Here is a 20305-nt window from a genome sequence, read left to right on the forward strand (position 1 = left end):
AATAAATCAGCCAGTGTTCGGTGTGGCTCCAAAAAGTTTTCGCCTTTGGATTAAAAAAGTGAGCAGCAGGTAGCTGTGACGCAGGTTCTGCACAGTCACTGAACTGAACACACCTTAAACTAACAGAGGGTGAAAGGTGGTAGTGTTTTGAGCTGAATCTGTGTTTTTAGACGAGGCAGCACCTTTTCTATAAAAACACATTTATACCAACTCCTTAAGAAGTTTAGACTGGAGGGCTGTCTCTAAAAACTACCCCCCCCCTTCTGCCAAGTCCCATGTGTTTGTCTTGGCAGGACTGCAGTGTCTGCTTGGCTGGCGCTGGGATATTAAATTGATGGAACACAGAGCTCTTGATGCTTTTCATTGGGGCTTCTATTTAGTTAGAGGCAAGGTAGAGTTCTGTCAGCCACCTGCAATTGTCCAACGGAGAGAAAAGGGAGAAATAAGAGGGAAAAAGTCCCAAGAGCATTTTCAGTTTCATAAATGATGGTCGAGGGAAGCACTTTTTGGGGAGTAGCAACGTTTCTGTTAAAAGGTTGGACCATCTACATTATTGTGGTATCTGTTTGCCAGTATTCTGGCTCCACCCAGTGTCTGCAGAAGGTGAAATAAATGATTGCAGTGGGTGTAACTAATTAAGTTCAGACAATCTGGTTTTGTAGTTCTATCTTGTTGTATGTTGGGAATGAAGATATATAAAATGTGCTGTTCCAAAATATACATCTGTTATACAAAGAAAAACTGTATTCAGAAGGCTTTTATAAAACAAAGCTTTGCAGCTACCTAGTTCCAGCCATCCATCCAAAGATCTCAAAGCACTTTGTATACTTCAGTATGCAATTTCAACCTTCTATTATCATCATACCTGTTTACAGAAACTCAGGTTGGGACATGGGGTAGTTAAGTGGTTTGTGGAGGTGAGAATGGTTACCAGATTTCCCAACTCTCAGGCTTATGCTGTAAAATACATGCAATATGTGTAATCTCCTTCATCTCTTTCATTTGTAAGGCAGGTGAAGTGGTCTGATAGTATCAACATTTATTACCATATAGGGAAATCAGAATGTTGGGAGTCAGGTTTGGTTCCACACGTCTCGTCTGGCAGAAAGTGAGTGTGCTGTGCGGGCTTTAGGAGTGCCTTCCTTTGCCATCTAATTACCCTTATGACCAAAACTGTGCTATGGACGCTTTCCAGGCAGAAGCAAGTCCAGACTCCCTCAGCCAAAAAAGCAAGAACTTGTAAGTGGGGGGGGGGGGGAGCAATAGAGGGACTTGGAGGACCCTCTGGAAAAAATCTCTTAAAACCATATATGATGGTTATTGCAAACTTAAATACCACTTCACGCTTTGTCCCTGGTCATGCTGTCACTTACACACAGCCAGCTCCGGTATCCATCTTCTCTTCTTCCCTGTCTGAAAAGCACATAGGTCAGAAAACTCAGCAACCAAACCTCCAAAGTCCTCTGAGGTCCATTTGCCTCCACTGTCTTGGTCAGAGAATTTTTCTCTGGGAACTAGTCATCGCACAAGCAGGGGGAAAATTTGGCTAATGCACGTTCTGAGTCATAGTACATTTCTCGCAGGGGACAGAGCTTCCTTCTTTGTGTTCCAAGCCCTGATGTCAAGCTGAGGGAGCACTCCTGCACAGATCTTTGCCGTCGCTTTGAATGTCAAGCCATGCTGGCTTGTCTCTAATTGCTGGTTTCTCAGGCAACTCACAGATGGTTTTGCAATCTAATGGAACTGTAGTTCCCTGCCCCCTCACCTTCACAGATTCCAACCACCAGCCCTCTTGTCGTGTCTCATTCTGTTCTGATTGCTGTAGCTCATAGACTCAGCTTTCCACAAACAGGCACTGGAGCCATCCTAAGTTCATCAGTGTGATCTCACAGAGGCAGTTAGTTGTTAATCTTATAGCATAAAGATTTTTCGTGTAAATTTACCAACAGTCATTCAGTCAAAATATCCGGCTTTCTCCAAATGGTGTCCTCTGGCATGAATCAGGAGATTGATTTTATCCAGTTTCTCTCCACCTGTCTCTAGTGAATGACGGTCTGTAGTATTCCTTGGATAACTGACAAATCATAGAACTGTAGTCAGAAAGGTCCAAGGACTTTGATCCTGTGAGGATTTGGGCCTGGGAAGTTAGGGCTCCACATTTAAGCTGCCTGAAGGCTTCTTGGTAGAAGGCACCCCATCTCTTCTGATCCTGCACTTCATCCTCATACATAATGCGCTGTTTTTAAGTAACTTTCCTGACTGATTCTAGGCCCTTTTTGTATTATTCCTTTGTCAATCTGTTTTTAATGCATCAATAAAAAAAGAATAATCTGTTCCATTTTATGGTTAGTTTTTGGGGACTGAGCACCCTTCATTTTTATTTGAATTTTAATTGTTCGTCATTACATATTTCAGTTCTTCATAATAAAAGCACTGTGTCTGGTGCTTTAAAATTACCTCTTTGGATTACAGGGTGTCTCATTTGCAGTGCATCCAGAAGAGGACCTATCAACTTTGCTTTGCAGATCTGTTTATGAGAAATTCTATACATTAAATAGAGGCTCTCTTGAGAGATGTGGGGGCATGCTATAAACTTACCTTGAAACCGAATCCTCTTCATTCATATCCACCAGCACAGAGTCAATATAAAGGTAGAATACATACTTGATGATGGTGACATCTTTAAAATGTGCTCCATTCCATGGAAGTAGGAAGAAATGTCCGGGACTGTGTCTTCTTATTTAGTGTATATTCCCTCGCACAATGGATCTATGCTCTTACAGAGGCATCTGTGTGCAACCAAATGGTGGTAATGTCCCAGAGTTTGTAGTCTAAGAGTGTGAGCTGGTATTGTATAGTGCAACACAGATAACAAGCATGAAGTGTCGTGTAGTCTGTACACACACTTTTTTAGGAGAGTGTTGGGGTTTGGCACTCATCCATAAACTGCCAATTCCAGGCGTGTAAGGCAGTAGGCAACAGGTCCAAAGTCTAGCAGGGGAAGGAGACTATTCTTTCTGACAAATCCTTTGGAGCATAGGGAGCAGGAGGGGTGTTAGGCAGTGATGAGAGCACAGTCTTGGATGCAATACCTTGATGGCAAGAAATCGTATTTTTGTTGTTTTACAGAGAAAAGCGATGAAGGGATTTAGGAAAAAGAAGAGATCTTGTGTGACCGGGAGGTAGCACTATCTTGGCTGCAGAGCTGACCTTATGTCTTTGCAGCTGACTCCTAGACATGCCATATATGTTGGGGACCTGCCATATCGTAATGTATAAATATATTTCTGGATTGATATATAAACATTCCTTTTATTTCTGAGCCAACTTTGGAGAATGGTATTGAAGGCTATTAATTAATAACATCTCAGTTCCGTAGAACTTGATTCCTCCCCCCCATGTGTCCCGATATTTTCTTCCTCTCATCTGGTCATCCTAAATACAATTCTGGAGCACTCCAGTTGTCTGGACAGTATGCTGTCACAGTGACATGAAATTGATTTGCATTGGAATGTCTACAGAATTCAGTGGTACATGAGCACCACGCATAGAGGTAGTGCTCAGACTGAATCCTTCTTATAGCCTTTTTTGGTGCAGTGTCCATTAAGGCAGGCAGGAATAGAGTTCAAGCAGTGGTGAGATGCAGTTTAATTCATAAATAATATATTATAGAAAAGTATCCTGTCCCTTTAAAGCCAAATAGAGAGAGACAAGACTTTTCTCATCCACAGTAAACAAAAAAGAAACAGACCCCAAAGCAGCACTGTCTTCAGCCAAACTGATGATAAAAATAAAGCAGGATTTTCATCGGACAAGGCTTACTTCAGCCTTCATGGGTGATAAGAAAGCAAAAAACAACTTCTAATTCTCCTCTAGCCTCCATCTCTCTGTCTTGCGTCTCAGTTCTTTGTGGTTTATATCTTGCACATCTTAAGAATTAGCTGCCTTTCCTCAGTACTGCTCAGGAGCATTCCTACAAACAACATCTATAGAAGTAACCATCCTGCGCACAGGGTTGGTTGGCTGTTCATGGAGAAAGAGGAGGATTAATGCTCTGTTAGGAAAAGCCTGTGTGACACCCAGTCTCATAGTGCAACTCTGACTTTGGGGCACTCTTACTCACATGAGCCCTCCTCTTGCCTTTGGTAGCCCTGCTCATGTGACTGCTCACTGTTTCATTAGAAATAGGTGGTGTGGCAGGCAGGCAGACTTGTAGGAAATAGATCTTTAATGAGCATGCACGGAGGCCATTGTTACGTGCTGAGAGGCCTGTTTTTGTTCATTAGCAGATTGGCCACCAGTTTTCAGTGCTGAGCCCCCAATATCACAGCAAACTTGGTCTCTCCTGAGTCCTGGCTTTTGCCTGTCCCACTCAGCATACTACACTCACGTATGCAATTAATGATTGCACATTTGGACTCTGTGGGTATGGCTACACTTGCAGATGTAGAGCGCTTTGAGTTGAACCAGCCTTCAGAGAGCGCAGTAGGGAAAGTCCTGTAGTCTGTCTTCACTGACAGCTGCAAGAGCACTGGCATGGCCACATTTGCGGCACTTGCAGCAGCATTGGGAGTGGGTGCATTATGGGCAGCTATCCCAGCATGCAAGTGACTGCAACGTGCTTTTAAAATGGGAGGGGTGAGGTAGAGTGTGACAGGGAGTGTGTTGTGTGTATGTGGGGGGAGAGAGAGTGGGGTTTTGTGGGGCTGAGAGCATGTCAGCATGCTGTTTTGTAAGTTCAGACGGCAGCAGGCCCCTCCTCCCCCCCGCCTCTCTCACACAAAGCATTCCACAGTAGCGGCTTGCATGCCGACTGTCAAAAACGGAGCTTTGAAAGGGCACCGCCGCATTCCTACAGGAATTCAAAACAATGACAAGAGTGGTCACTTGACTTAAGGGGATTATGGGATGTTTCCGGAGGCTGATCAGAGCATAGTAACACAACACCTCGTTCACACCGATGCCCTGGCGTTGTAGCCAAGGCGCAGCAGACGTTATTCCTCAAGGTGGAGTCAGAGCACTTTATGTGTCTTGTCAGTATGGATGGGTAGTGAGCTAGGGGCTCCTTTATTGCGCTGTAATTCACCAGTGTAGCCAAACCCTAAGATTCTTCTCTGAATTTAGCTTATTACACATACAGTGTTGAGGCTGGAAGGGCCGACTCAACGATCCAAAGAAGAAGACTGCTGATGTCTGTCTTCTGTAATCTGAGCCTGGTTACCTTTGAATGAGTTTGATATACTGTACAGTGCTCACCATTAAACATTCAACACTTACAAACAGTTTCTACACTATAAGCTGAAATAAGTGACTTTTATCTCATAGAATGGACACATTATGCACACTTCAGACCAACCTCCTTCCACTCTTGCTTTTTCCTGTTCTAAGGCTAGGGAAAACCAGGTATCATAGATACCACTGGCAAATCTTGGCTTTGTAATGATTGCCACTATAACTGTTCTAGCTGGCTACATGAACTGTTCTGCTCCCTGGTTGTCCTTACTGTCAGAGGGTGGGCTTTTGTAAAAGTTAAAAGAGAATTATGCTCCAGCTGTCTTTGTAATTAAGGGGAGTTGAACATCAGAATTCCTCAAATGCCTTTGAAAATTCCACCCAGAAAGTTCCCCTAATATTCAAGTTACGCATATCTGTTTTTAATCTTCAGTCCATATCTCCTTCTTTTACTGCTCCAGATTGATTACCCTTTCCTCTCTTACATTAATATCCTTCACATAGTTATATAAAATCAAGTTCTCCCTTAAATGCTGCTGATTTTGGCTAAATAAATGTAACTCCTCAGTGTAACTTTCCTTGTTAGATTATTTTCTCTAGTCTTTGTATCATTTTGGATTTTCTTGTTGGTTTTTTTATTGTCTCAATGTCTTTTTGAGGTTAAAAAGTGCACAATATTCTGGGTTTCATTTTACCAGCGTACAATGTAGTAGTAGTACATTTGCTCCTGCCTGTGAGACAGGGTCGGCTTTACGCCGGTTCCCTGGAATTGGGGCCCGTGCAGAAGAGGCCCTGCATCTGCACCTAAAGGGGCCCCGCTCTGGGGGCCTTCGGTGGCATTTCGGCGGTGGGAGTTCCTTCCGTGCCGCAGAAGACCTGGAGCGGACCCCCTGCTGCTGAAGTGCTGCCGAAGCCCTAGACCCACCTCCGAGTATTCCAGTCAGGCCCCTTGGGTCATAAAGCCAGCCCTGCTGTGAGAGGTCCTTCTGTGTGCTGTATGTACCAGAGTAAAACTAACCACTTTCCCAGTGTCCTTTTACTTTGACTCAGGAGCTGGTTCTTCTCTCATTTCAGTCAATAGCGATTTTCTTTTCAGTTTTCATTTCATTATTACCTCTGAATTATAGAAACATAGAAATACAGGACTGGAAGGGACCTCAAGAGGTCATCTAAACCAGTTTCGTGTGCTGTGGTAGGACGAAGTAAACTTAGACCATTCCTGAGAGGCGTTTGTTCAATCTGTTCTTAAAAAACCTCTAAGGATGGGGATTCCACGGCCTCCCCTTGGAAGCCTATTCCAGATCTTAACTACCCTTGGAGTTAGGTTAGATATTACAAAAACTTTCTAAATCTTCTTGATTCAAGACTACGCATGCCCAGTTTAGTTTGGGTTGAGGTGTGATGGAAGAGCTGCATGGAGAAGTGTTGGTCCATAAATCTGTTTTGCATTATCTGCCTAGGTTGTATGACATCCATCACTGTACTATCTGAGTGCCTCACAATCATTATGAGTTTTATACTTGTGGCAGCCCTTCGTGTAGGGTATGATTGTCTCCATTTTACAGATGAGGAACTGAGGCACACAAGAGTAACTGGTCTGGACACGGTTGTAGGGGAAGCATATAGGAAAGCTGAGAATTGAACCCAGATCTCCAGTCTCAGTCCAGAATGAAACAGTGCAAGTAATAGATTGATATTTATTTCCAGACCATACTCACACAAAGTTGGTGTGGGTTATAAAGCGTCCTCATTTAGCGCTAATACTTTTGTTGTGGTTTTGTTTGTCTATTTTAGATACTATAGAAAATAGTAATAATAAGCAGGTAAACTTCCTAGAATCACAATCTTTAAACTAAGCATTTGCATTAATTTGGCCGAACCATTGTACACGTTAAGATGTTGTTTAATTTATAAGCAAAGCAGTAAAATTAACAATGGTCCAGGGCTTCAGACTATTCTTTCCTGTATTTCCTCATAAATATGCTTTTGTGGAGAACTTTTTCAACTACCTACCACTTCACTGAAACACCACTGTGCACTTTTTCTTCAAATGAGTCTTTTATTAAAGGTGTTGTAAGCACCTGCTTGCTTTTCTCCACTGGCTAGGGGTTTGTGAAATGTTCTGTGTTGGAATGCAGAGTTTTTGGTGGCAATCAGCTGAAAATGTAATGGCTGTGTAAGGGTGGACTGTATAAACCCAACCTCCTACCTCTCCATCTGCTTGGAAAATTGCAAGCTCCTTTTATTGATCCTTTTTTGGAAAAGATTCCTCAGGACAAAAGCTGGATTCTGCATTTGCACTGGCAGTAAACTGGAAAAATGTAGCGAAAACACCAGGGTTGATGATTTGTGTGTGATTTCCACTAGAAGAGAGATCTTGTATATTTACAAATTCACCTTATGGTATTTTTTAGTTGTATATGCCATTTAAATAAAATAAATAAATACATGGAGATACACCTATCTCGTAGAGCTGGAAGGGACCTTGGAAGGTCATTGAGTCCAGCCCCCTGCCTTCACTAGCAGGACCAAGTACTGATTTTGCCCTAAATCCCTAAGTGGCCCCCTCAAGGATTGAACTCACAACCCTGGGTTTAGCAGGCCAATGCTCAAACCACTGAGCTGTTGTAAAGCTTAGTGCAGCAGTTGAGCTCGATTTATATCATGTTAGTCTATGTAAAACTGGCTGAAACATAAGGTCTCGATTAGAGAGAAGTGAAACAATTCAGAAAAATGTAGATATATCTGAAAATGTGTGAGGATGATCAATTCCCATCCAAGAAAAAATCTGGTTGTAAAAGGATCAAGAAAAGAGAGTGTGAGAGAGTACTGAATAAACAGGTTCTGCCAATTATTTATATAGCTGTGAATTCTCCGTTCTTATCCATGGACATTCTGCTTCACCAACCCTGATTTCCTCTTTATTGTGTGGGTTTTTAAGTGTCACTTACTAAAGCAACTCAGATCATTAATATTTAAGAATAGTTGAGTACCAAAACAAAATTTCCCCCTTTCACTCATACTCTACATCTGTTAAACTCCCTTTATTTCTATGGCACATGGACAATAAAATGCTTGACATGTCCCAGCTTTATGCATGTTAAAAATTCCAGGCACCCAACCTTAATACTTCGTAGGTAATTTAGCTCCACCAGATATTGTGGACTTGCTCCTTAGCTGTGCCAGAGTTCTGCTCGTTGCATGTGAAGATGGAAGAAAGATCTGAGCTGTTTTGAAAATCTAACCATAGATGTCGTGGTGGCAGCTGCTGGATGCTGAGCAGCTTTGAAAATCTGGCCTATTATTTAGGTGCCCTAGGAGATGTTACTCCTTTTTTGTTTTTGAAAATCTGGCTAATTGTAGATAGTAAACACTTGGAAATCTAGCTCTGAGCTGAAAAAAAATCTGGCCCTCTGGGTCTATTTCTTTCGTAAGTGTAGCACCGTTGACTTCAGTGGAATTACAGCAGTGTCAATGAGAGAAGAGTGTCTTTCTTTAATGGAACGTCTGTTTGAATGTAATAACATTACTGAATATCACTTAGTCTCTTCTATGACAGTTAGTTTCATTCATTCAAGATTAAGGGCTTGATTCTAGTCTTACTTACACCAGCATAGATCAGGGTTAACTTTACTGAAGTCCTATGGAGTTTCCACTAGTATAAAGCTGGTCAAAGTCAGAGGAGAATCAGGCCCCAGATCTGTATGAATAAGCAAAGGTCAATATGAGACTTGAAGGAAATAATCAGGTTCACGCATAATTGTCTAGTCCATGCAAGTGGCAGGTGCTGCTTAAAATTCCATCAGCTCCTGTTTTCTTCAGCCAGCAAATCAGGGAGAGGGAAACATGGGGACCACGTTCTACTTCAAGCAGTTCTGGCAGGGAGGGGAGTCTGGTTTTTGTGGAGTTCTGTAACTGTACTGCTTGCATGGTTGGGAATCCATTCTGTCTGTGGGACTGACTGCTCATAGCATGCCTTAGTTCAGGAGTTCTCAGCCTTTTGTACTGGTGACCCCTTTCACACAGTAAGCCTCTGAGTGCAACTCCCCTTAAATACTGTATATAAAAAGTGTTTTTAATTTATAACACCGTTATAAATGCTGGAGGCAAAGTGGAGTTTGGAGTGGAGGCTGACAGTTCATGACCCCCCCATGTAATAACCTTGTGATCCCCGAGGGGTCCTGACCCCCAGTTTGAGAACTCCTGCCTTAGTTAGAAAAGGGCATATGAAGAGGGGAGAAGATCAGGAATTAGTACAGACAGTAAACTGTGCAGTACACCACAATCAGAATAACAGGGCTTCTAGCCCTCCTCTTTTGCATTGCAGTTTCAAAGGTTGAAATTTCTCATGGAACTTTGCCAATATTTTAATAATTTAATTTTCCTTAATAGACGAAAGTGAATTTTTGGATTTTTGATTCTTTGGCTGTACTGTAATGCAGTTAACAAAGTGAAACTCAGGGCAGTGCAGGGCCAGCTGCAAAGCACACAAGTAGCCCAAAAGGCACAAGCAAAAAATCAGTTTCGAGCTACAATAGAGGCAGAAAGATCAGACTAGACAGGTAAATCAATAGGGCTTGTTGTGATCAGTGCTTAGGATGTTACCGTACAGTACCCATCTGAATTTTTTCCTGGGATGGATGGCTAATGTGTAAGTGTACACCCATGTTGTCTAAAACTTGCCTCCTTTTGGCTTTGCCATGTGCCCTTTCGCTTTGCACTGCTTCTTGCACGCTTTCAGGATATAGCTGAACTTCAATGCCTTTTGCACCACAGTAGAATCTCCACTAGATGTTGTCATGATATAATTCCCCACTCTGAACCTTAGCGTCCAAAAGATGGGGTACCAGCATGAATTCCTCTATGCTCAATTACCAGCTTAGAACCTGTAGTGCTGCCACCAACCAGGAATTCCAGTGCCTGGTACACTCTGGTCCCCCCAAAACCTTGCCCGGGGGCCAAGACCCAGACCCTCTGAATCTTAACACAAGGAAAGTAAACCCTTTCCCTCACCGTTGCTTCTCCCAGGCTTCTCCTCCCTGGGTTCTCCTGGAAGATCACTGTGATTCAAACTTCTTGAATCTTAAAACAGAGGAAAATTCACCTTCACCCCTCCCCTCCTTCTCTCTCCCCCTCTCAGACTCTCCCTGAGAGAGAAAGTAATCCTAACACAGAGAGAAAATTAACCTTTCTCTCCCCCTTCCCTCCTTTCTCCCCACCAATTCCCTGGTGGATCCAGACCCAGTCCCCTGGGGTCTCACCAGAATAAAAAAACAATCAGGTTCTTAAACAAGAAAAGCTTTTAATTAAAGAAAGAAAAACAGTAAAAATTATCTTTGTAAATTTAAGATGGAATATGTTACAGGGTCTTTCAGCTATAGACACTGGGAATACCCTCCCAGCCTAAGTATACAAGTACAAATTAAAATCCTTTCAGCAAAATACAAATCTGAACTCCTTCCAGCCAAATACACATTTGCAAATAAAGAAAACAAACATAAGCCTAACTCGCCTTAACTACCTAGTACTTACTATTCTGGACATATAAGAGACTGTATCAGAAAGATTGGAGAGAAACCTGGTTGCTCGTCTGGTCCCTCTGAGCCCCCAGAGTGAACAACAACCAAAAACTAACAGCACACACAAAAGCTTCCCTCCATCAAGGTTTGAAAGTATCCTGTCCCCTGATTGGTCCTCTGGTCAGGTGATAGCCAGGCTCACTGAACTTGTTAACTCTTTACAGGCAAAAGAGACAGGAAGTACTCCTGTTCTATTAACCCTTAACTATCTGTTTATGACAGATGTGTTAGTAGTGCAAATGGTCTTTGTATGCTTGATCCCCTCCTATAACTAGCTTCTTACATTACCACAGAATAGAGCCTAATGTGTTTTCCCAGGTCTGCGTTTGGGTTTTGTATATGGTGACTAGATAACCCATTGATCCTTGACTGTCCTGATTTTGTGAGAGGTAACTTGGGTGACCATACTGAAACACATCTTTTTATCCTGGTTTCCATATAATCTGCTAATCTCCAACCTAGCACCAGCACCTCATTTTTGCTTGAAGCAATCCCATGACCTCCTTGCAAGTTCCCCCACAGTGGCTAGGCAGCAAGATGACTTTAGGCTATGTACTCTTTGAAACAATGTCTCTCAGTCTCTGTTTCTTGTAAAATAGCCTGAAATTTGTAGAGAGACAGAGACTGGTACAATCTCCCTTAGAAAATTTGGTAAATTAATTAATATTTTTCAATTCCCATTACAAAAACAATCAGTCCTGGATTCTGCCAGCCCAGAGCTGGACTCTCCAGCCCTGCCTGGCTCCCTTCTTTCCTGAGGGAAGGTTGGCTGAGGTGACCCAACCTGGACTGGACCATGAAGGTGAAACTGTGTTCTGCCCACAGAGAAGGCTGATTTCTGCAACAAGAGACAGTACTAGGGAGGAAGGAGGAGACAGACATTTCCTTAGGCCTTTGGCTTTTTTGGCACCAGCTGCAGCTTCTGCAGTGCCTTGGAGTAAAATCCGCTAAAAGGCAAATGCAGTAACATGACTGGGAATGAAGCAGGCAGATTGTTCAGATTAATTGTTAGAAGTTGGAAGTAAAATTGTAGAATTTCTCTCAGAAAAGGCTCTACCACAGAGAGGTCTGATTGAGCCTGACTTCTATTGTGGAGCCCTATTAGAGCTGTTAGAATTTCAGTGGAGGGACATTTCCCATGCTGCCATTGGTGACTGGTCTGCTTGTGCCCCCAAAGCTGCGAGTGATCCGAAGTGCCATTATAATGGCTCTCTGGGCCACAGCACGATGGAGAACACTTGCGCACAGATACAAGCCCTTTTGTGTGTGGGCACAAGGTGCGTTACAACAAGCCGGGCAGAGGCTTGCAGTCCAGCCATCTCTTACACTAGAGAATGCCAGAAGTGCTTTGGCATGGGAGGGGTCTGCCTCCACTTTTAAAAAATGTAAAAAGTGAATTTAAAACACTTGAAAATGCTGGAGAATGAAGTCCTTTGTTCATCCACAGAATAAGAGCAGCAGCAGCGCTATATAAGCTTCTCCAATGGGCTCCATCAGTGTACCTCAAACCTTCTCTGGAATGATCACCCTTACCGGGCGAGTGGCTGGCTATTCAGTTCTTAGCCTCTCTGCCATGGTCGCCAGCAAGGGTGCTGGTTGCAAAGATGTTTTTTGATGTGAACTGGATTGAGCCTGTGACCTCATTTCTTGTAGGTAATTTGATGGTAATGGCTTTCGGTCACTACTGACCCAGGATGGATGTGAAACCGTGATTCAGAGATGAAAGGCTCTGTATCCTATTACTAATACTGTGACACAATCATGGACTGACACAGTATCAAGTTATACAAACAGGATACTGAACCTGTTAAGGTAGGAATGCCTACACGGCTTATCAGGTTCTGTGTTTGCCACCCATTCCAGTTGTTCAGTGACTTTGTAACTCAACATTAACTGTTAGATTAGGAACACATTCATAGGATGCCATTAAATGCCAGGAAATGTTGTTAATAAAAAGGTAACGTTCTCATTGATTAAGATTGCATTACTAACTCTAAATCAAGGACACTGCATCAACTGTTTGTGTGCAATCCAGATGTATGTCTAGGCAAGAACAGTATTGTGCATCTTTTATGGCAAATCTGGTGTCTGCTACAGTTTGTGCCTAATGATAATGCAGTCAGAGTAGAATATGCTTTCTGCATTGAGCTGCTGTTCTGCTTTGCCAGGTATGTTTGCATGGCAAGTCATCCTGAACCTATGCCATTTTCTTCTCTGTGTTATACTATTTAAATTTGCATTTCATAATATCAGCTCAGATAAATTTTGCATGCTTTTGTGAAATTGGGCACTTGTTTTGGGTACTGTTGGCTTTAGAGTAATTAGTTGTTTTTAAATGAACATTTCCCGCCCTTTAAATAGCAGTGTTACTGGGGTGGCAGAAGGTTAAGTTAAGTGGAGTGTTATTAGGTACAGTAAATGAGTTGGGTTTTTTGTGGTAGGTCTATCTTAAAAACATGGTTTATATTCTGTACATATAAAAAAAGGTTGAAATTTCACTTAATTTTTGCAATTTATTCTGCTATTCCTTGTACAAAAAGGCACACACATTATGAATAATATAATTATAGGCGCCTTTCTTTTTTGTAGACTTAACACAGAAAAGAAAAAACACATATTAAAGCTGGGAAGGGAAGCCAGAGTTACCTTCTGGATTTCACACTGCCTTTGGACACAGCTACTTTCAAACTGTAGGCAAACAGCTTTGTAGAAAATGGGTTATTTAAACAAAATGTGTGTGCCAAAATAAGGTCTTGCACTAGTATCATAGCAACTGTAGGCACAAACTTACTTTTGGCGAGAAAAATGGCAAGAAAATAAACCATTAACATGCAAAGGGACTTGTTCATTCCCAGTCTAATAATGCTGGTTATCCACATGAAAGGGAAAAATCCGTGTGATGTTACTTGACTTATTCCAACCTAAAAATCACAATGATTACTGCCACTCGTATAATAAAAATAAAGAAAAAATGAAACAGTAGTATTTACAGTTACTTAAATTCCATAATATTTAAGTAATGTGTTGTTCATAAAACTGAATAAATGATGGTACCAGATTATTTTATTATATAAGTGAATTCAGTCAAACCATTTCAACCCCCCCTGAAAGAATGATGTAGGCAAAATACGTGGTTTGGCTCCTGACTCTTATGCACTGAAGTAAATATTCTTCATGCAGTAAAGCATTTTGGAAACTAAAGCTATCTATAAGAATAATAAAATCACAATGACTTTGTTGCTCAGTATGAGTGCTATTGGAAAACACAGATATTTCAGATAAGTTTTATTGATGAGCATTGATGATTGCAATTGATACCACCTTTCATTTCCTTTAGACATTTCTCTCCAGTAATTTATAACATAGGGTCCAATCCTGATACTACTGGACACAAAGGTTGCCAAGTTTGATTGGACATATTCCTGGAGGTTTCATCACATGACATAATCTTTAATTAAAGATTAATCTTTAATTCCTGGAGACTCCAGGACAATCCTGGAGAGTTGGTGACCCTAGACTGTACTTATTGCTGTTTAAAAGCAAACCCACTGATTTCAAGGTACAGCAGTGAAAATCAAATAGGAGATCCAGCGTGCTATACATTCTTGTGGATATAAGAATGCTACTTTTCAGGACACCTCTCATTCTTCAAGTTCTAAGGAAAAAAGCAGTGGTAGGTGCTAAAGTGTTCATGACACTTCAAGGGAATTTTTTTGACTTCTCAAATTTGTAACTATTTTGCGTTTTAAACCTTCACAGTTCATTTACATCTGACAGATTGAGACTGAGCTGAAATAATTTTTCTAGTTCGTACAAAAACATATAGTGTCGTTATGATTCAAGATTGAAATGCAAAGCTTTGGTTTATGTTGGAACTCTGTCCTTGTGCACGTCTGCAAAATTACTGATGGGGAGGGGCTGCCTTTGAGCCTTCCCGATCTTGTGCTGCTCTGCCGGCTGAAGAGGCACCTGATGTAACTCCCTGGGGCCCGTCTAACTTAAAACTTCCTGGGATCCAGAATCTTCAGTGCACCTACCAGTCCCACCACACTTCTCACAGCAGGCCTTATAAGCAGATCCCTGATGAGAACTAGGCCTTTGGTAGCCTCTTCATGCTCCTCTGGCCCTTTTGCCCAGCTTGGGCCAGGGGGTTAGGCTCTCAACCCAGATTATGAGTTCAGCTCCCAGCAGCTCCCATTCAATGCACCACAATCTTTTGAGTATCTGGACCCAGTTGTTGGTGTTGAGCACTTTTGAAAGTCTGGGCCTAAATCTCATATTTTTCCATACAGTATATGTTCAGTGTGGTTACAGACAGGGCCATAACTTTGAAATTCATGGCTTACAGGTATTTAAATCTTCTGCCAGAATGTTACATGGAAAAGCTCTTTTGCACTGAATTTCTTTGGTTTCTGAAAAGAGGAGAAGTATAATCAATATGCCACTCTCTAAGGATAGTGCATTGAAATAAATGCATATTGGTCCGCATGAGAGTTTGAAATGTCTTATTGGCGAAAGGCTTTGTCACACTATATTTCGTTTTCTAGGGGGGAGCCATACTCAGGTGTTAGCCTCAGTCAAAGCTTATTTCTGCCATTTTAAGAATGCCACTGTGCCTTTGCTCTCGCTCGCTGATGTGACACCTCTGATGCATAACTTAGTGACTTTATGGTTGGATCACAGCGAAGTTACACATTATATACTGGGCTATGTTTCATCCAAATCTGGAGTTGATGCAGAAGGCTGCACCACGTTGACTGATTGGGAATTAATATAAGAGATTCTGCTCAGCTGCTTGTTTGCTTCTGTACTTATCTGTACATTTCTGTGCAAGCCTAGCATTAGGCTTTACTTGTAGAGGGAAGTTCTCAGAAGTGCAGCTAGGCAAACACACATACCAGCCCCAGCAGCTCCCAGAGATGCTGGACAGGCTGTGCAGAAAAGGTTGTACTTGGGGCTGTATTCCCTGTATTCTTTTCCTAACCCTCTCATCCTGCCACCTGAACCCTGCCTAATCTGGAGCCCATCCCCTGCAACCCACATGGGGAGAAGGCCATGCTGAGTTCAGCTGGGAGGGGAGATGGTGCTGATGAGGTGGCTGGTTTGCCCCCTACCCCTCACTCCCCAAGGAAGCACTGTGATCCAGGTGCAGAGAACCCCTCTGCACTTGGAGGGAGGGGTGCACGGCCTGCCCAGTATTCCTACATTTGGATATCTCTGTGTAACTCTGTGATACTTGGGTGCAAAGTGACTAAGTCACACCATAGAGGCGAGACTGTGGAACAACAATGAAGAAAGATTGGTTGCATAATGATTGTTTATAGTCACTTTCTTGCCTGGTACATACGTTTTTTATATAGGCGTTGATGGTTTATATTATACCTTTGAAAGTAGGTGGCAGATTGCTCAAAATATAATATCCCACTGTTTTTTCCAAATAGTCTTCATATGCATGTTTTCCTCATGTTCACTGTGCCCAGTCACTCTGCCAAACAGACTACAGGCTGCTGCTCTCTGAGCTAAAGGAAGTTTGAAAGCTCAAGGCTTTCTCCCCCCCCCCATGAGGATATTTTAAAGACTGTCTGTCTTCCTTGTGATTACACTTCTTAATTCTCTCACCATTGGTTGCTGTGATTTACATTCAAGTGATCAGAAGATGACTTTTTACCACATGATTATGAACCTGATTCTCCTTTCACTCCTACCTGCCTGTTTTATGCTGATGTAACTGATTCCAGTGAGTTTAGTCTCAGTTAATACGAGTGTCAGTGAAAGCAGAGTTAAGCCTTACATATGTAAGTCCAGTTCACAGCCCTCCCAGGAGAACGGTACAGAGAGGAGGGGTTTGAATGACCTGTTCACCCACAGGGATCAATAATTGGGGGGTTGAATGGCATGCAGTTGTTTAAGGGGAGTGTCCAGGTGATTATAGTCCAGTAAAATTAAGATCCAATCCTGTAAGGTGTAGAGCACTTCCTGTGGGATGCTGAGCACTGACGAATTGAAGACACTTGGCACTGGATTCATCAAGTCATAAATATCTGTATTAATACCTAATTAATGAGTAAGACTGATATTTTACATACAAATACTAGAATTCCCATAAAACTTGTGCCGTAGGCATGTATTTTGTTGTGGGGTGTGTGTTTTTACGTATGTATGACTTCCATTAATACCTATGAGAGCTTGTCTATGTACAGGTCAAAATGCTCAGTAGCTAGAAATATTCTCTATCCAGTGTAAAGCTGTCATAAACAGATAGTTAAGGGTTAATGTCTCTTTTACCTGTAAAGGCTTACAAACAGTGAACCTGGAACACCTGACCAGAGGACCAGTCAGGAGACAAGATACTTTCAAATCTCGGTGGAGGGAAGTCTTTGTTTGTGTGTTTTTTTCTTTGTCTGTTGTTCTCTCTGGGTTTTGAGAGTAACCAGACGTACCTACAGGCTCTCTAATTTTCTGTTCAAATAGTAAGTACAAGTACAAAGGCGGTTTAGTCTTCTTGATTGTTTTCTTTATTTGTAAATGTGTATTTTGCTGGAAGGATTTTAATTTGCATTTGTGCTGGGGGAAGGCTTCTCTCTAGTGTCTATAAGCTGAAAGACTCTGTAACCTTTACCATCTTATTACAGAGACAACTTTTTACTTTTTCCTTTCTTTTATTAAAAGCTTTTCTTTTTAAGACCTGATTGATTTTTTCCCCTTGTTGAGGCTCAAGGGAATTGAGTCTGTACTCACCAGGGAATTGGTGGGAGACGGGGGGGGGGGGGGAAAGGTGGAATTCCTCTGTTTTAGATTCACGAAGCTTGAATCTGTAATACCTCTTGGGGAGGGGAAAAGAGGAGGGGGGAAGGTGCATTTCCCTTTGTTTTAAGATTCAAGGAGTTTGAATCACAGTGATCTTCCAAGGTAACCCAGGGAGGGAAAGCCTGGGAGAGGCAACGGTGAGGGAAAGGGTTTACTTTCCTTGTGTAAGATCTAGGGGGTCTGGGTCTTGGGGTCACCTGGGAAGGTTTTGGGGGGACCAGAATGTACCAGGCACTGCAAGTCCTGATCAATGGCAGCACTACAAGATCTAAGCTGGTAATTTAAGCTTAGGGGGATTCATGCTGGTACCCCATCTTTTGGATGCTAAGGTTCAGAGGGGGGGTTATACCATGACAAAAGCCCAACAATGATTTTGTTTTACTGTTCAGTAATGTGTCTGTATTACATTCTTTTGTTGGCTGTTGTACTCTTCACACATCTTTAAAATGTCAGTAGACGCTTATCAATTTATCGAGTCAGGAAAATGGATTTTTGACATATCCTGTGCTCTTCCTCTCCTCCCTCTTCACCAGGCTGGAATGATAAGAACTGATAAGGATGAATATTTCATTGAACCTTTGGAAAGAGGCAAACAAATGGAAGAAGAGAGAGGAAGAATTCACATGGTCTACAGGAGATCAGCTGTAACACAAGATCCCGGCGACATGCTCCTAGACTTCCATACGGAAGGTACAGCAGATGTCCATGATTGCTTAGAAATCTATTCCTGATAGCTATACCTTCTTCCATTAACCTTTGAAAAAAGCAATTTTGACTAAGATAGATGAAAAATAAAATAATGTGTCACTGAAATCTGTCCTCAGTTACATATACATAGTGTGCTCTGATGACAACAACAGGTGTTCATGCATATTTGAGAGCAGAACTTGGCCATGCATTTTTTTGAAAGAAATGTTGCAAAATACTTTGCTCTTTAGAAGCCTGATCCTGCCCTCATTAAAGTCAGTAGCAAAATTCCTGTTGACTTCAGTGGAAGCAGCAATGCACTCTACATAATTTGAGAAGATATTGTGGGATATTTCATGTAACTAGAAATTCTCACTCACATTAATTTAATATCACACACAGCTTACAAAACTTTTGTTTAAACTTTTGGGGTTTTGTTTCTTTTCCCTGTAATAGCTATGTTGTACAAATGGCTGTGATTTTTAAACCCTCTACTGAATGTGATTAATGCATTTCAAAATAATTGGTTTGATAGGATATGTTTTGACATAACCAAGAGTTGCCCTCAGTTTTCAAGCCAATGTCGTTAGTCCATCTGAAAATAATTATTGTGCAGTCTTGTCTGTTAGACTTTTTTTCTCTTTGCCTTTTTACAAATGCTTGAGTGCCCAAGACACAGAGGAGCAAGTAGCAACTTTTTTTTTTTTTTTTTTCAAATAAGGCTGGAAACATTGAGGTGGAGCACAGGTTAGGGATTTTAAAAAAGGCTTTTGTTTTTCAAATGTATCAAGAAACAGCTTTTTGATATTAGTGAGCTGTCTAATCCAGGACTTCTCAACCTGGGGGGTAGAGAACAGATTTCAAGGGACTGGGACTCCACTCTTTCTCTTAACGTTTAGAGCAGGGATCGGCAACCTTTCAGAGGTGGTGTGCCGATTCTTCATTTATTCACTCTAATTTAAGGTTTCACGTGCCAGTAATACATTTTAACGTTTTTAGAAGGTCTCTTTCTATAAGTGTATAATATATAACTAAACTATTGTTGTATGTAAAGTAAATAAGGTTTTTAAAATGTTAAGAAGCTTCATTTAAAATTAAATTAAAATGCAGAGCCCCCCAGACTGGTGGCCAGGACCCAGACAGTGGGGGTGCCACTGAAAATCAGCTCGCGTGCCGCCTTCGGCACCCGTGCCATAGGTTGCCTACTCCTGGTTTAGAGGAAGGTGGGGGAGCCAGACATTTTCCTGTTGTAAGTTGTGTGGTGGTACAGTATGGAAAGGATGAGACCCACTGCTCTCTAAACCACCGGTTGTTGAAATGTCTAGCTGTGGAATACATGTTCATGGACAGAATGGGAGAATAGTGGTTATCTCAATTTGACCCTCTTGAAAACTTCAAGAGATTCTTATTTTCATTTTGACACCACAGTTTTCTTATTAAAGGGTAGGGAAAACTTGTTCCCTTTCAATGCTCTAACTTTTCTCCCCATCATCTTTCCATTTTCCATCCTCCCCCAATTGTCTATGCACCCATACCCCAGTAACAAGGCATAAATCTGTGCTTGTAATTAACCAAGCCATGAGAGGTACTGTTTATGGAAATGGAAAAACCAAGGTAGGTAAAATCTTTGGCAGGCTGAAAACAAAACACTGCTGCACAGCAAGTTGTCACAGAATTAAATGGTTCATTGTGGATTGGCAGCTTCTCTCCAAAAGATAGCGGCTTTATACCTAATCCCAGCTGGTTTCTACCAAGTTGAGCAGCACCTTACCTCTTACCAAGCATCACAGGCTGATTTACACAGAAGTAATGGGCTCAGCAGCACCTCATTGTATTGTAAACCATTTGCAAACCAGTCTGACTAAATCTGAAGAGGGTCAAAGCCAATGCATACATGATGATAAAGGAGCAAGATGTGGAGCAGCTGGACCTGGTGAGATTATGGAGACAAGCTCAGCATTACATTCCCCAAGCAGCTGTCCTAGGATGCTAGGCATGAT

General features: G+C 41.9%; 1 protein-coding gene and 1 long non-coding RNA gene across 3 annotated transcripts in view; one reads left to right on the top strand and one right to left on the bottom strand.

The window, feature by feature from the left end:
- The window catches only part of LOC127047140 (uncharacterized), a 604330-nt gene that overhangs the window by 434177 nt on the left and 149848 nt on the right, over positions 1 to 20305 (bottom strand). The window contains exon 1 of one of the 2 annotated variants that reach the window (XR_007773312.1): positions 19001 to 19020. The exons of the other annotated variant lie outside the window; for it this stretch is intronic. This is a non-coding gene — a long non-coding RNA (uncharacterized LOC127047140). Of the gene's footprint in view, positions 1 to 19000; positions 19021 to 20305 lie in introns of those variants that run through there. 2 annotated transcript variants of the gene reach the window in all.
- Positions 1 to 20305, top strand: part of ADAMTS3 (ADAM metallopeptidase with thrombospondin type 1 motif 3) — a 202885-nt gene that overhangs the window by 57625 nt on the left and 124955 nt on the right. Inside the window, exon 4 of the mRNA XM_050944980.1 lies at positions 18152 to 18308. Coding sequence (XP_050800937.1) covers positions 18152 to 18308 — 157 coding nt within the window. The remainder of the gene's footprint in view (positions 1 to 18151; positions 18309 to 20305) is intronic.

This window comes from Gopherus flavomarginatus, chromosome 3 (assembly GCF_025201925.1).
Source record: "Gopherus flavomarginatus isolate rGopFla2 chromosome 3, rGopFla2.mat.asm, whole genome shotgun sequence".
Classification (NCBI taxonomy): Eukaryota; Metazoa; Chordata; order Testudines; family Testudinidae; genus Gopherus; species Gopherus flavomarginatus.